At 33.6% G+C, this 15,285-nt stretch overlaps 1 protein-coding gene across 1 annotated transcript in view; it reads left to right on the forward strand.

The window, feature by feature from the left end:
- The first annotated feature begins 835 nt into the window (after positions 1–835).
- Positions 836–15,285, forward strand: part of LOC137402849 (sushi, von Willebrand factor type A, EGF and pentraxin domain-containing protein 1-like) — a 74,338-nt gene continuing 59,888 nt past the window's right edge. Inside the window, exons 1-3 of the mRNA XM_068089358.1 lie at positions 836–988; positions 8,570–8,696; positions 10,642–10,767. Coding sequence (XP_067945459.1) covers positions 836–988; positions 8,570–8,696; positions 10,642–10,767 — 406 coding nt within the window. The remainder of the gene's footprint in view (positions 989–8,569; positions 8,697–10,641; positions 10,768–15,285) is intronic.

Raw genomic sequence — 15,285 nt, forward strand, 5'->3', positions numbered from 1 at the left:
TCAGTAGAATATACATTGGGAGAATAGTTAGATCTATATAAATTTCAAAGCTTGATAAAACTAAGAAAATTAGTTTCAACTTGAAAAAATGACTGATCCTTTTAGAGTTGGTTTGTGAAAGGTTAGTTTAGTTTAGAAAAAACTGACATACAACTGCCTACAAAGTCCTGATTATTTCGAACTGAAAAATGTTCATACGTCGTGGCTTTTTTATGCTTTAGCATCATGTTACTTAGATACAGATTTACTATTCAAATTTTTGACACGATGGAATGCTCGAATGCCCTCTAGCCTCCAAATTAGTGTGTCGCTAGGTGATGCAAATTCAGTCTATTATTGATATGGCTCGTGATAGATGTAGTGATGATAGTATGCTTCGTGATGGGTTAAAATGTGGTTTGCTAAATATTTGCTAATATGAAAAACAACAGTGAACAAGCTAAGCATACCTAGCAAAGCAGCCAAAGCCCATGTTTGACCTAATAAATAAAATCCTCCCAATACAAACACGAAGTTGCTGAGCAGAGTAATCTGCCATGAGGACTCTTTGGGTGAATGACACCATCCGACAGTTGAACAAAAATAACAAGTAAGGTGGTGATGATCAATTTTGACAAGATTCTAAACAGAAACAAGGTGGAATGGAAGTATAGCAATCATGTGAAAGCAACATTTTTTCTCCTGTTCTGACTTCAAGCTAAGGAGAAGTGTAACAAAATACCAAAAACGTTACTAAAAATAAACATGTCACATGATGGCTTCATCAGACAGCTCCATATTTTAAATGGCCATCCCATAAAATCAATAAGGATATGAAGTTAGTAAAATTGTCCCTATGATCTGTGACTTGAGTAACTATTTCAAAGCCCTGCCTCTAACAAGACACATTATCAAAATGTGTCTAGCAGGAACTTCAACTGCCCATGTTAGGCTAACAACACCAATGATTGGTGGTTCATCCATTGAACTCCTCACATCTCTGATCTTGGTGAGTTGGATAGAAACATGTTAGAAACATAGCAAAACATTTTAGGCACAAGGAAGTATGGAATTTCAAAAAATACCCTGTCCAATAGCAGCTAAGAGTTATATTTTAAAGTGTGCCTAGACGAGGCAAAACTTCAAACTATAACAGGCAGATGTTTCAAATGCCCTTGTTGAGTTAAAAAACATTCATGGTATATGGTTTATGTGTTAAACTCTTATCATCTCAATGAAAGATTACCAGTGAGTGTCAGCATGCAAGATACATTAGCCAAAAGGAAGCATGACATTTTTAAAAAGGCACTGTCTGATGGAAGCTAGAGTCTACTGTAAGAAGAAGTTGACCTCTGATAGGGATCATTTAGCTATCGTAAAACTGGTAGTCAGCACTGGTTATATTTTGCTGTCGTGTGGTAAGCAGTGATGAGGTAGAGTTTAGATTGAGTAAAAATCTTACAGTCATGAAAATAACAAAGCAAATCAGAAGGTATGATAAACATTCCTTAGTAATACCAACTGTGTGAATAGAAGTATGATATAACATATAATGAGCATTCCTTAGTAATACCAACTGTGTGAGTAGAAGTATGTTATAAGGTAAGACAAACATTCTTTAGTAATACCAACTGTGTGAGTATAAGTATGTTATAAGGTATGATAAACCTTGTTTGGTAATACCTATACTGTGTGAATAGAAGTATGTTATAAGGTATGATAAACATTCCTTAATAATACCAACTCTGTGAATAGAAGCATGCTATAAGGTATGATAAACATTCCTTAGTAATATCAACTGTGTGAATAGAAGTATGTTATAAGGTATGATAAACATTCCTTAGTAATAACAACTGTGTGAATAGAAGTATGCTATAAGGTATGATAAACATTTTTTAGTAATAACAACTGTGTGAATAGAAGCATGCTATAAGGTATAATACACATTCCTTAGTAATACCAACTGTGTAAATAGAAGCATGCTATAAAGTATGATAAACATTCCTTATGATAACATCTGTATAGCAGTTGACAACAATATCCAAATGCATATAGCAGCTTGAGAGAGTTATGATTTGGTATCTGCTTGCATAAAATAGAAACTGGTACTACTAACTTCATGCGAGTTTGTAGCCATTTAACTTCAGGTGGTACCTGATAGTATGGTATGGCGAGCATATTCATAGCAAAAACAACAAACCAAACTTGGCTATCAAAAGACTAAAATAAAATGGAACTGCTTCATAAATAAAATTAAAAGTCTACAATATATGGAGTATTGAGAGGATGTCTTCCACAACCGAACTTTGAACAATAAAAAACTGAGAACTTATAGACTAATTTATGCAAAACCGATAAATTGATAATGTATTGAGATGCCACTAGCTTACATGTTATTGTCTTCAGGGATGATGGCTATGTTTGCTGAGAAGCTGGTATATGTGCTGGTAGTCCTTATAAGTGTAAGCTGCAAAAGTGTAGGTAAGTATCATCAGTAACGTTATTTGTGACTGTAAAGAGTAAAGGAGTAGATGATTAATAGTTGCAAGTGTATAGGTGAGCATCAACTGTAAGACTGTAAGTAAGTATCAAATGTAAGAGTGTAGGTGAGTATCTACTGTAAGAGTATAGGGGAGTGTCAGCTGTAAGAGTGTAGATGAGTATCAGCTGTAAGAGTATAGGTGAGTATCAGCTGTAAGAGTGTAGGTGAGTATCAACTGTAAAAGTGAAGGAGAGTATCAACTGTCACGGTATAGGTGAGTATCAGCTGTAAGAGTGTAGGTGAGTATCAGCTGTGAGAGTGTAGGTGAGTATCAACTGTAGGAGTGTAGGTGAGTATCAACTGTAACAGTGTAGGTGAGTATCAACTGTAAGAGTATAGGTGAGTATCAACTGTGAGAGTACAGGCGAGTATCAGCTGTAAGAGTGTAGGTGAGTATCAACTGTAAGAGTGTAGGTGAATATCAACTGTAAGAGTGTAGGTGGGTATCAGCTGTAAGAGTGTAGGTGAGTATTAGCTGTAAGAGTGTAGGTGAGTATCAGCTGTAAGAGTGTAGGTGAGTATCAACTGTAAGAGTGTAGGTGGGTATCAGCTGTGAGAGTGTAGGTGAGTATTAGCTGTAAGAGTATAGGTGCGTATCAACTAGAGAGTGTAGGTGAGTATAAACTGTAAGAGTGTAAGTGAGTATCAGCTGTAAGAGTGTAGGTGAGTATCAACTGTAAGAGTGTTGGTGAGTATAAACTGTAAGAGTGTAAGTGAGTATCAACTGTAAGTGTTGGTGAGTATCAGCTGTAAGAGTGTAAGTGAGTACCAGCTGTAAGAGTTTTGGTGAGTATCAGCTGTAAGAATGTAAGTGAGTATCAGCTGTAATAGTACAAGGAGTATCCACTGTAAAAGTATAGATGAGTATCAGCTGTAAGAGTGTAGGTGAGTATCAACTGTAAGAGTGTCGGTGAGTATCAGTTGTAAGAGTATAGATGAGTATCAGCTGTAAAAGTATAAGGGAGTATCAACTGTAAGAGTGTAGGTGAGTAGCAACTGTAAGAGTGTAGGTGAGTATCAACTGTAAGAGTGTAGGTGAATATCAACTGTAAGAGTGTAGGTGAGTATCAACTGTAAGAGTGTAGGTGGGTATCAGCTGTGAGAGTGTAGGTGAGTATTAGCTGTAAGAGTGTAGGTGCGTATCAACTAGAGAGTGTAGGTGAGTATAAACTGTAAGAGTGTAAGTGAGTATCAGCTGTAAGAGTGTAGGTGAGTATCAACTGTAAGAGTGTTGGTGAGTATAAACTGTAAGAGTGTAAGTGAGTATCAACTGTAAGTGTTGGTGAGTATCAGCTGTAAGAGTGTAAGTGAGTACCAGCTGTAAGAGTGTTGGTGAGTATCAGCTGTAAGAATGTAAGTGAGTATCAGCTGTAATAGTACAAGGAGTATCCACTGTAAAAGTATAGATGAGTATCAGCTGTAAGAGTGTAGGTGAGTATCAACTGTAAGAGTGTCGGTGAGTATCAGTCGTAAGAGTATAGATGAGTATCAGCTGTAAAAGTATAAGGGAGTATCAACTGTAAGAGTGTAGGTGAGTATCAACTGTAAGAGTGTAGGTGAGTATCAGCTGTAAGAGTATAGGTGAGTATCAGCTGTAAGAGTGTAGGTGAATATCAACTGTAAGAGTGTAGGTGGGTATCAGCTGTGAGAGTGTAGGTGAGTATTAGCTGTAAGACTGTAGGTGCGTATCAACTAGAGAGTTTAGGTGAGTATAAACTGTAAGAGTGTAAGTGAGTATCAGCTGTAAGAGTGTAGGTGAGTATCAGTTGTAAGAGTATAGGTGAGTATCAGCTGTAAAAGTATAAGTGAGCATCATCTGTAAGAGTGAAGGTGAGTATCAGCTGTAGGAGTGTAGGTGAGTATCAACTGTAAGAATTTAAGTGAGTATCAGCTGTAAAAGTATAGGTGAATATCAACTGTAAGAGTGTAGGTGAGTATCAACTGTAAGAGTGTAGGTGAGTATCAGCTGTAAGAGTATAGGTGAGTATCAGCTGTAAGAGTGTAGGTGAATATCAACTGTAAGAGTGTAGGTGGGTATCAGCTGTAAGAGTGTAGGTGAGTATCAGCTGCAAGAGTGTAAGTGAGTATCAGCTGTGAGAGTGTAGGTGAGTATCAGCTGCAAAAGTGTTGGTAAGTATAAGCAATATGACTCTAGGTGAATACCAACTGCAAGAATGGCAGTGGCTAACAACCAAAAGAATATTAGTGTCTATTAGCTGTTAGAGTGTAAGTGAAACTAAGCTGTAAGGGTGCAGCAGGAGATTAAGATAAATAAAAAGTTCTTAATAATACCAACTGTGTGGATAGAAGCTCGTTATAAGGTTTGATAAACATTCCTTAGTAATACCAACAGAGTGAATTGAAGTATGCTATATATAAGGTAAGATAAACATTCCTTAGTAATACCAACTGTGTTAATAGAAGTATGTTATAAGGTATGATAAACATTCCTTAGTAATACTAACTGTGTGAATAGAAGGATGCTATAAGGTATGATAAACAATCCTCAATAATAACAATCGTGTGAATAGAAGTATGTTATAAAGTATGATAAACATTCCTTAGTAATACCAACTGTGTGAATAGAAGTATTCTATAAAGTATGATAAACATTCCTCAGTAATACCAACTGTGTTAATAGAAGTATGTTATAAGGTATGATAAACATTCCTTAGTAATACCAACTGTGTGAATGGAAGTATGTTATAAGGTATGATAAACATTCCTTAGTAATACCAACTGTGTGAATATAAGTATGCTATCAGGTATGATAAACAATCCTTAGTAATACCAACAGAGTGAATAGAATTATGTTATATATAAGGTAAGATAAACATTCCTTAGTAATAACAACTGTGTAAATAGAAGTATGTTGTAAAGTATGATAAACATTCCTTAGTAATACCAACAAAGTGAATAGAATTATATTATATATAAGGTAAGATAAACATTCCTTAGTAATAACAACTGTGTAAATAGAAGTATGTTGTAAAGTATGATAAACATTCCTTAGTAATACCAACTGTGTGAATGGAAGTATGTTATAAGGTATGATAAACATTCCTTAGTAATACCAACTGTGTGAATATAGGTATGCTATCAGGTATGATAAACAATCCTTAGTAATACCAACAGAGTGAATAGAATTATGTTATATATAAGGTAAGATAAACATTCCTTAGTAATACCAACTGTGTGAATAGAAGTATGCTATAAAGTATGATAAACATTCCTTAGTAATACCAACTGTGTTAATAGAAGTATGTTATAAGGTATGATAAACATTCCTTAGTAATACCAACTGTGTTAATAGAAGTATGTTATAAGGTATGATAAACATTCCTTAGTAATACCAACTGTGTGAATATAAGTATGCTATTAGGTATGATAAACATTCCTTAGTAATACCAAAAGAGTGAATGGAATTATGTTATATATAAGGTAAGATAAACATTCCTTAGTAATAACAACTGTGTAAATAGAAGTATGTTGTAAGGTATGATAAACATTCCTTAGTAATACCAACTGTGTGAATAGAAGTATGCAATAAGGTATGATAAACATTCCTTAGTAATACTAACTATGTTAATAGAGTCAGGTTACAAGGTATAATAAACATCAATTTTGAATAAACATTTATTATAATAATGTTGAAAGCTAACTACTTGCTAAGATGCTGGTGTATGTTCTATATGTACTCAATTACAGCTATATCTAAAGTATAGATCAGTAACTGCTGTAAAAGTATATGTGGGTATCAACAACTAAAACCATAGGTGAATATCAACTGCTCAAGTACTATAGGTGACTATCAATTACAGAGGTATAGGTTAGTTTCAACTGTAGGATTACAGGTGAGTAAAATTGTAAGAGTACTGGTCAATATCAACATCAGTTGATGCTCATCTCAGAGTATAGGTGAGTATCAACTGTGAGATTTTAGCTGCGTTCCACATGTCCGAGTATTAATAAGTGTTAGTTGTAAAAGTATAGGGGAGTATCAACTGTGAGAATGTAGGCCAATATCAGCTGCGTCAGTATAGATGAATATCAACTTTAAGAGTATATATCTATTCCAGTTGTAAGAGAATAGGTGAGTATCAACTGAAGTAGTCGTGGCAAGTATCATTTGTAAAAGTACAGTTGATTATCAACTGTAAGAGTATTGGTCTTGTTAAGATTCTTGTTGAGCATAAAATGTCAGGGTATTGGTGAGGTTCAGCTGTAAGATTTCAGGTAACTCGTTGCAGGCTGAGCAATATTCATAAACATTTAATTTCAAGCTTTGCACTCTTTTTAACATTTGAATCTCTAATTCCCTTAATTTTATTTTTTAATTTTAAAAATGCCTAATTTGTATTATGCTTAACTACCCCTCCTCCATATGTAGGAAAGCTGCTATGGCTCCTTAACTGCCTACTCATACAGTGTACAAGGTTGACCTTCACATGATAACGTGTCTATATAATTCTTTTAGCTGGAACTTCCTGTGAATCTGACGATCATTTCCAAACACCTTTTGGGACTCTGACTTCCTCAAATTACCCTAATAATTATGATAATGATCATAACTGTAGCAATATTCATATACATTTAGTTCCAAACTTTATACTCTTTTTCAATTTCTAAATTTCTAATTTTCCTTTCTTTTAATTAAAAGAAAAATTTGTTTTTCTTCTTGATAAAATTTTTTATGTACAAATGTACAACTCAAATGTACAAACTCCCTTTATCATATTTATCCCTTTATCAAACTGCTGGAGGTCTATAACTGCATATTCATATAGTTTACGGAATTAATTTTAATATTCTAACATTTTTTTCTATTTATCTTATACATGTAGGTGGAACTTCCTGTGGATATGGAGATATTTTTCAAACACTTTCTGGGACTCTAAAATCTCCAAACTACCCTAATAATTATGATAATGATCATAACTGTAGTTGGACCATATCTGTTACTGGAGCAACCCAAATAACTCTCAATGTTACTATACTAGGTATAGAGCCCGGCTATGACCATCTATATGTAAGTACTATAACTATTGCACTCTCCCATTACACTCCTTGCTTGTTCAGCTAATACACTTCATGACTTTATACCGATAGTAACTACTAACTAGTTCACCTACTCTATTACATACATTTACACCATCTAACTGCTACTGCTGTAAACACCCAGTTTGAGATTTATAATAATTTATAAGGCTGTATGTAAATGACAGTGCATCAAATAAAGCTTTTTAAAAAGTTAACTGGATAAAAAAAACTGTGTCAGGTATTTTTCATCTTTCCATTTTTATACAAATTTAAAAAAACATGGCAAATACTGTGTTGAGTTATTGCTATCTCTTTTTAACATGCTCTGATAGCTACCCTAGAATAAATTTTATACTTTTGTATAGTTCAGCTACTTTGTGCACATGTAAGATAGCATTGAAAATATATTAAAAACCTGTGAATTTATATTAGCCTAAAAATTTCATAGGTAAGAAAAACATTTTAAAAGAGCAAATCAATGGGCTTCATGATAGTAATATTAACATGTACATGTTAGTAACAAGTAGTACTGGGCACCTCTGACTTGGGTAACGTCAAGGCAGTAAGTAAAAAATGTGCTTCAGTATAAAAATACTCCAAAAAGAAAATATTAAAAATATTAAGATATAAAAGACAGAAGTGCACATATGTAAATACGCATAAAACTGATTACGTATGAAAGTGAAAATAAATGTGTAATGTAAATGCAAATCATATAATGTGAGCGATGATCCACATCCAACCTAGATTTGTATATCTGTACATATAACCGTTTTTGTTGTAAGATATAAATATATATATATATATATATATTTATATGTTACAAGTGGGTATACATAAATATATATATATACATATATATATATACATTTGTTGTATATATATACGTACATATACACATACATGTACTTGATACTTATGCTTACCTGCTTACCTTACTTATACTTACCTGCCTTCAAATTTTAATATAAGAAATTAGTTTCAAATCACATATAAGATCTGTTTTAGCTTTATAATGGCACAAGAAAGGAAATTACGACAAATGGAACTAGAGAGATACTTGGAAATGAAATACAAGTGAGATTTACCACAGATTATTCAGTGACCAGACAAGGATGGAACATTGCGTGGATAGGTAATACTTATAAATTATACCCATTATTCACATTAGATCACATTTACAAAATTAAAAAGCCAAACTGGTCTCATTTGATGACAGAGTTAAGGGTGACAGTTGGGAAAAAGATATATAGCAGGCAGATGAGTGGGATGACTAAAATAAAAGTAGGTGTGAAAACATGAGACAAAAAACGGAAACTTAAAAATGTAAAAAATGTAGAGCAAAGTTTTTGTCTGCAGCTTTGATTATTTTATAGATGCCTAACTTCATTTAATCATGTCATTTTAAACTTGAAAATCATAGCTTAGCTGAAACAAAGAGCAATTAAAATTTTAACTGAAATTTACCTAAAATGCACAAATATGAAAATATTTCCTAAACACATAGGATCATCTTCAGAGCTGATATCTTACCAGCTATCTCAGTAATATATACAATTGAAATTAGTTCAGTGTAATAAATACATTGAGAAATTACCTAGTATGTTGATTAGACTGCATGTAGTACTGAGTATAGACAAGAAACAATATATATATCAGTAATTATAAATTGTTAGAGCTGCATGTAATACTGAGTGCAGACTAGAAACAATATATATCAGTAGTTATAAATTGTTAGAGCTGCATGTAATACTGAGTGCAGACTAGAAACAATATATATCAGTAGTTATAAATTGTTAGAGCTGTATGTAATACTTAGTGTAGACAAGAAACAATATATATATCAGTAGTTATAAATTGTTAGAGCTGCATGTAGCACTGAGTGTAGACTAGAAACAATACATATCAGTAGTTATAAATTGTTAGAGCTGTATGTAGTACTGAGTGCAGACTAGAAACAATATATATCAGTAGTTATAAATTGTTAGAGCTGCATGTAATACTGAGTGCAGACTAGAAACAATATATATCAGTAGTTATAAATTGTTAGAGCTGTATGTAATACTTAGTGTAGACAAGAAACAATATATATATATCAGTAGTTATAAATTGTTAGAGCTGCATGTAGTACCGAGTGTAGACTAGAAACAATATATATCAGTAGTTATAAACTGTTAGAGCTGCATGTAGTACTGAGTGTAGACTAGAAACAATATATATCAGTAGTTATAAACTGTTAGAGCTGCATGTAGTACTGAGTGTAGACTAGAAACAATATATATCAGTAGTTATAAATTGTTAGAGCTGTATGTAATACTTAGTGTAGACAAGAAACAATATATATATATATATCAGTAGTTATAAATTGTTAGAGCTGCATGTAGTACCGAGTGTAGACTAGAAACAATATATATCAGTAGTTATAAACTGTTAGAGCTGCATGTAGTACTGAGTGTAGACTAGAAACAATATATATCAGTAGTTATAAACTGTTAGAGCTGCATGTAATACTGAGTGTAGACTAGAAACAATATATACCAGTAGTAATAAATTATTAGAGCTACATGTAGTACTGAGTGTAGACTAGAAACAATACATATCAGTAGTTATAAACTGTTAGAGCTGCATGTAGTACTGAGTGTAGACTAGAAACAATATATATCAGTAGTTATAAATTGTTAGAGCTGCATGTAGTACTGAGTGCAGACTAGAAACAATACATATCAGTAGTTATAAATTTTTAGAGCTGCATGTAATACTGAGTGTAGACTAAAAACAATATATATCAGTAGTTATAAATTGTTAGAGCTGCATGTAGTACTGAGTGTAGACTAGAAACAATGTATATCAGTAGTTATAAATTGTTAGAGCTGTATGTAATACTTAGTGTAGACAAGAAACGATATATATATCAGTAGTTATAAATTGTTAGAGCTGCATGTAGCACTGAGTGTAGACTATTAACAATATATATCAGAAGTTATAAACTGTTAGATCTGCATGTAATATTGAGTATGGACTAGAAACAATACATATTAGTAGTTATGAATAAAAACTACACTTTCTCTTTACTTTTTCAGCTCTAGTCAATGAATGCGCCTACGGTCTAGATGTCTGTGATGAGAATGCCGTGTGTATCATTACGTATACATTATCCTACTGTAGCTGTAACTTTGGCTATGAAGGAGATGGGAGAACTTGTACAGGTAAGTAATCTTGTAGTAGTTTTTTTATGTTGTAGTATCAAGTGTACTGTTAAAAATTTATCAATTTTACTTCAGAAATCTATTATTCCTTAAAAGCAACAATTTTTAACAATAGTTTATAGCAACGCTTTCAATTATCTCGATGCCAAACGCAACTACGTAGAAGAACCAAGTGTGAACTCAGTTATATGTATATAACAATACATATTTATAGCATATTGTTATTTATACCTGCTCTATATATAGTAAACACTAGCATGATTGCATCTATACATGTTAAAGCATGTCTATAAAATAAACCAATTTTTAGAATTGTGAAAAATGGCCTAATAAAATTTCTGTCATTTCTATTACTATTCAGAGTGTAATAATCTTGATTTGTTTCTTTTTTCTTTTGTTTTTTTTCTTGTTTTTCTGATCATCTGTAAGGAAATTTTTAGGATTGCTCTTCGAAACTCATGGCAACAACAAAAACAATTTTTGTTAAAGCATATCGAACATTTACCAGACCAGAACCAGAAACATACATGTAAATTAGAACTATAAAATCAATTAGGTTGTCAAATCTATTGCGAGCTGAGCTAATCTGAGCTAGCTGAGCATAGACCCAGACAGAGGCATTCTGGCTTCCACCGCAATATAAATAATTTGGAGCTCAACATGAACAAGAAATCATTAAAGAACACTAATCAGTTACTAGAGAACACCGTAAAATCACTGAAAAGCATCAACCAACTACTAGAGAGCACCAACTAATCACTGGAGAGCCCTAAAAATTTGCTAGAGAGCGCCAATCAATCATTGGAGAGCACCAACCAATCACTAGGGGGCACTAACCAATCACTAGAGAGCATCAACCAACTACTAGAGAGCATCAACCAATCACTAGAGAGCACCAAACAATCACTAAAGAGCACCAACCAAGTCTTAGAGAGCACCAACCAATTCCTTGAGAGCACCAAACATTTGCTAGAAAGCACTAACTAATCCTTAAAGAGCACCAGCCAACCACAAAAGAGCATAAAAACTATTAACCAATTGAAAATGATTAAGATTGAACAGTCCTTTCAATGTAATCAGTAAACAATGAGTTATATTTAGATCATTGTAATCAGCTACCCATGAGCTATATTGGGTTTATTGTAATCAGTTAACAATGAGCTATATTTAGTTTATTGTTTGACAATATTAAAGATATAGTAGTGTTTGCTTCATTCTGGTGCCTTTACGGATATGTATTACCTATGTTCAAAAGTTGATTGTGGGCCTCTTTCAACTAATGGCAACTTATATACCTAGAAAATGTATGAAAATTTACATGAGTGATCTACACGTGCCTATCCTACATATCCTACGTATCCTACATATCCTACATATCCTACGTATCCTACATATCCTACGTATCCTACGTATCCTACGTATCCTACGTATCCTACATATCCTACATATCCTACGTATCCTACATATCCTACATATCCTACGTATCCTACGTATCCTACGTATCCTACATATCCTACATATCCTACGTATCCTACGTATCCTACGTATCCTACGTATCCTACATATCCTACGTATCCTACGTATCCTACGTATCCTACGTATCCTACATATCCTACGTATCCTACATATCCTACGTATCCTACGTATCCTACATATCCTACATATCCTACGTATCCTACATATCCTACATATCCTACGTATCCTACATATCCTACATATCCTACATATCCTACATATCCTACGTATCCTACGTATCCTACGTATCCTACGTATCCTACATATCCTACATATCCTACGTATCCTACATATCCTACGTATCCTACGTATCCTACATATCCTACGTATCCTACATATCCTACATATCCTACGTATCCTACGTATCCTACGTATCCTACGTATCCTACGTATCCTACGTATCCTACATATCCTACATATCCTACATATCCTACGTATCCTACATATCCTACATATCCTACGTATCCTACATATCCTACATATCCTACATATCCTACATATCCTACGTATCCTACATATCCTACGTATCCTACGTATCCTACATATCCTACGTATCCTACATATCCTACATATCCTACGTATCCTACGTATCCTACGTATCCTACATATCCTACGTATCCTACGTATCCTACATATCCTACATATCCTACATATCCTACATATCCTACATATCCTACATATCCTACCTATCCTACGTATCCTACGTAATTAGTAATCAATTTTTTACTCGTACTTCTTAACTTATTAATAGTCAACTTACTACACCGAACTCAAGATACCGACAGGAGTAGAGAGTTTAAATAAGAGAAAACAGTGAACAAACAGGTTTTACCCAATTCAAATCATAATGCGGTGACATCACATAATGTCATCGTTAACATTCAGGACAAACAACCTATGTGTATGTAAAAAAACGAACGCCTAACAGTAACCTGCGGATTATTTTTCCGCGAAAAATAGCCAAAACTTTAATATAGCCAAAACTTAAAAATCATTAGTTCAAAATTTATAGACCCAACAACTTCAGTTGCAGAGTGATATAGCATAACACTCACTGCCTACAGGCAGTATGAGAGTTTCTACAACTTGTGTTGTTCTGAGTCCAACATATTTCAGATGCTTGTATATTCCTGTGGGTATAAATTTGTACTGCTATAGTTAAGTTTCTGATTTAAAGAAAACGCATTGTTTCTACATTCCTAGGAGTAGACTGTGGACCTCCACCGCTCGTTAACAACTATAATTCTCAAGCCACAGTTCTAACGGGAACTAGATATCAAGACAGGGTGACCTACACTTGCCTCCCTGGATATGAAATCCAAGCAGGATCTCACTCTATAACATGTCAGGCCAATCAAACATGGACAGCAACTCCAACATGTACAAGTAAGAGAGACTGTGTGCTGTATAATCATAACCTCAACAGCTAAAAGTGTTTCTCTCATACTGTGAACTATAAAAAGTAGCTAGTTAGAGCATGTTGTTATACGCCCCTTCCAAAAGTTATAAAATGGTTCAAATGTAAAGTTACTCAACAGTTTCAATATAATAATTAAGCCACGAATGTTCAATGATTATCTTATACAGTGTTTTCTGAAATCGTAGAGATATTTAATTTTGTAGTAGTCTCGATTTACCTTTTTACTTTTTTACTTTCGATGTCATCATATCCCTTGTAATTTTCAAAGTTTATCATCATTACTTTCAATTATCTAGATGTCAAAGGAAACTAGAGAGACCATATGTTAACCTGGTTATATCTATGGCAAACCATATTCGTAGCATATATATATTTATATATATATATACAGTGAAACATGGATAACTTAAACTTCAAGGGACCGAGCGAAAGTGTTTGAGTTATCAGAGCGTTGAGTTATTAGAGCACAGTCACAAGTGAATGTATTTATCAGTAGAAACATATACAAACTACATGTATATATAAAACTGAAGTATAAGTTGTTTGTTGTAAGTTAAAGGGCATCTGATGTAGAGTTTTAAAGTATTTATCAGAAAGTATAGATATTTTCATACACTTGAGATTTGTGTGTTGTTTTAGGTGGTGTGACTGCCAGAACTTTTTCAGATTAAAATTGGCAAAACCTAATCGCGGTTAAAACGCTCAGAAGACATTTTTTCTTCTGAGTGTTTTACTCGAGATCAATTTTGCCAATTTTAATCTTAAAACGTTTTGTCAGTCACATCACCTAAAGCTGCAAACAAATCTCAGCCCAATAGAAAAGTATCTATTCTTTCTGATAGTTTTTAAAACTGACATAAGTAAACATTTACGGACCAATGCAAAAAAGCATGCTTTACATCTGATCAGTTGTTTCATTTAAAAAACTTATCGAGTGTAGTCTGTGACAAAGTATTTTTTTAACAGAGATCAACAGTGTGACTTATTGTAGAAATAAATTTTAAACAGTTATTATAGTCCTTAAAAACTTGTTAGCCTTTTCTAACAAAATTAGCCCATCGATAGGTACACCTTCACTACGCACTTGTCTAAACCAAGTCAATAATACACCATCCAAATCATCGTGCGACGTTGAACGATCTCTTAGCTTTGATGAATTTATGTCACATAATGATCTTATTCTTTCTTTTTGTTTAATCCATGTTGACACGGTACTTTTTGGAAGATTTTCTCTTTTTGATAATGCTGATAGCTTTTGTCCTGCTTCGATTTCCTCGAGTACTTCAAGGTTGTCAGAAGGTTTCCATGCTTTTCTTTGCTTGCGTGATGCCATCGTAAAGCGGATGTCTGTTGTAGCGGATGCCAAGCCACGAGCCTATTTGTGACATTTTATCTTTAGGTATCCGCATATAATCACTGTTACAATATGTATTTTGCATGCTGTGTCTATCTTTATTAAATTTTTATCACTAATACCTTCTAACGTTTATAGCTTGGCCGTAACTAAGCGAACGTCTTAGCGACCCTATTAATCATTTTTATACGATTTCTTTATTGGTTCCATTATACGGTACGGGGGAAAT

This window comes from Watersipora subatra, chromosome 8 (assembly GCF_963576615.1).
Source record: "Watersipora subatra chromosome 8, tzWatSuba1.1, whole genome shotgun sequence".
Lineage (NCBI taxonomy): Eukaryota > Metazoa > Bryozoa > Gymnolaemata > Cheilostomatida > Watersiporidae > Watersipora > Watersipora subatra.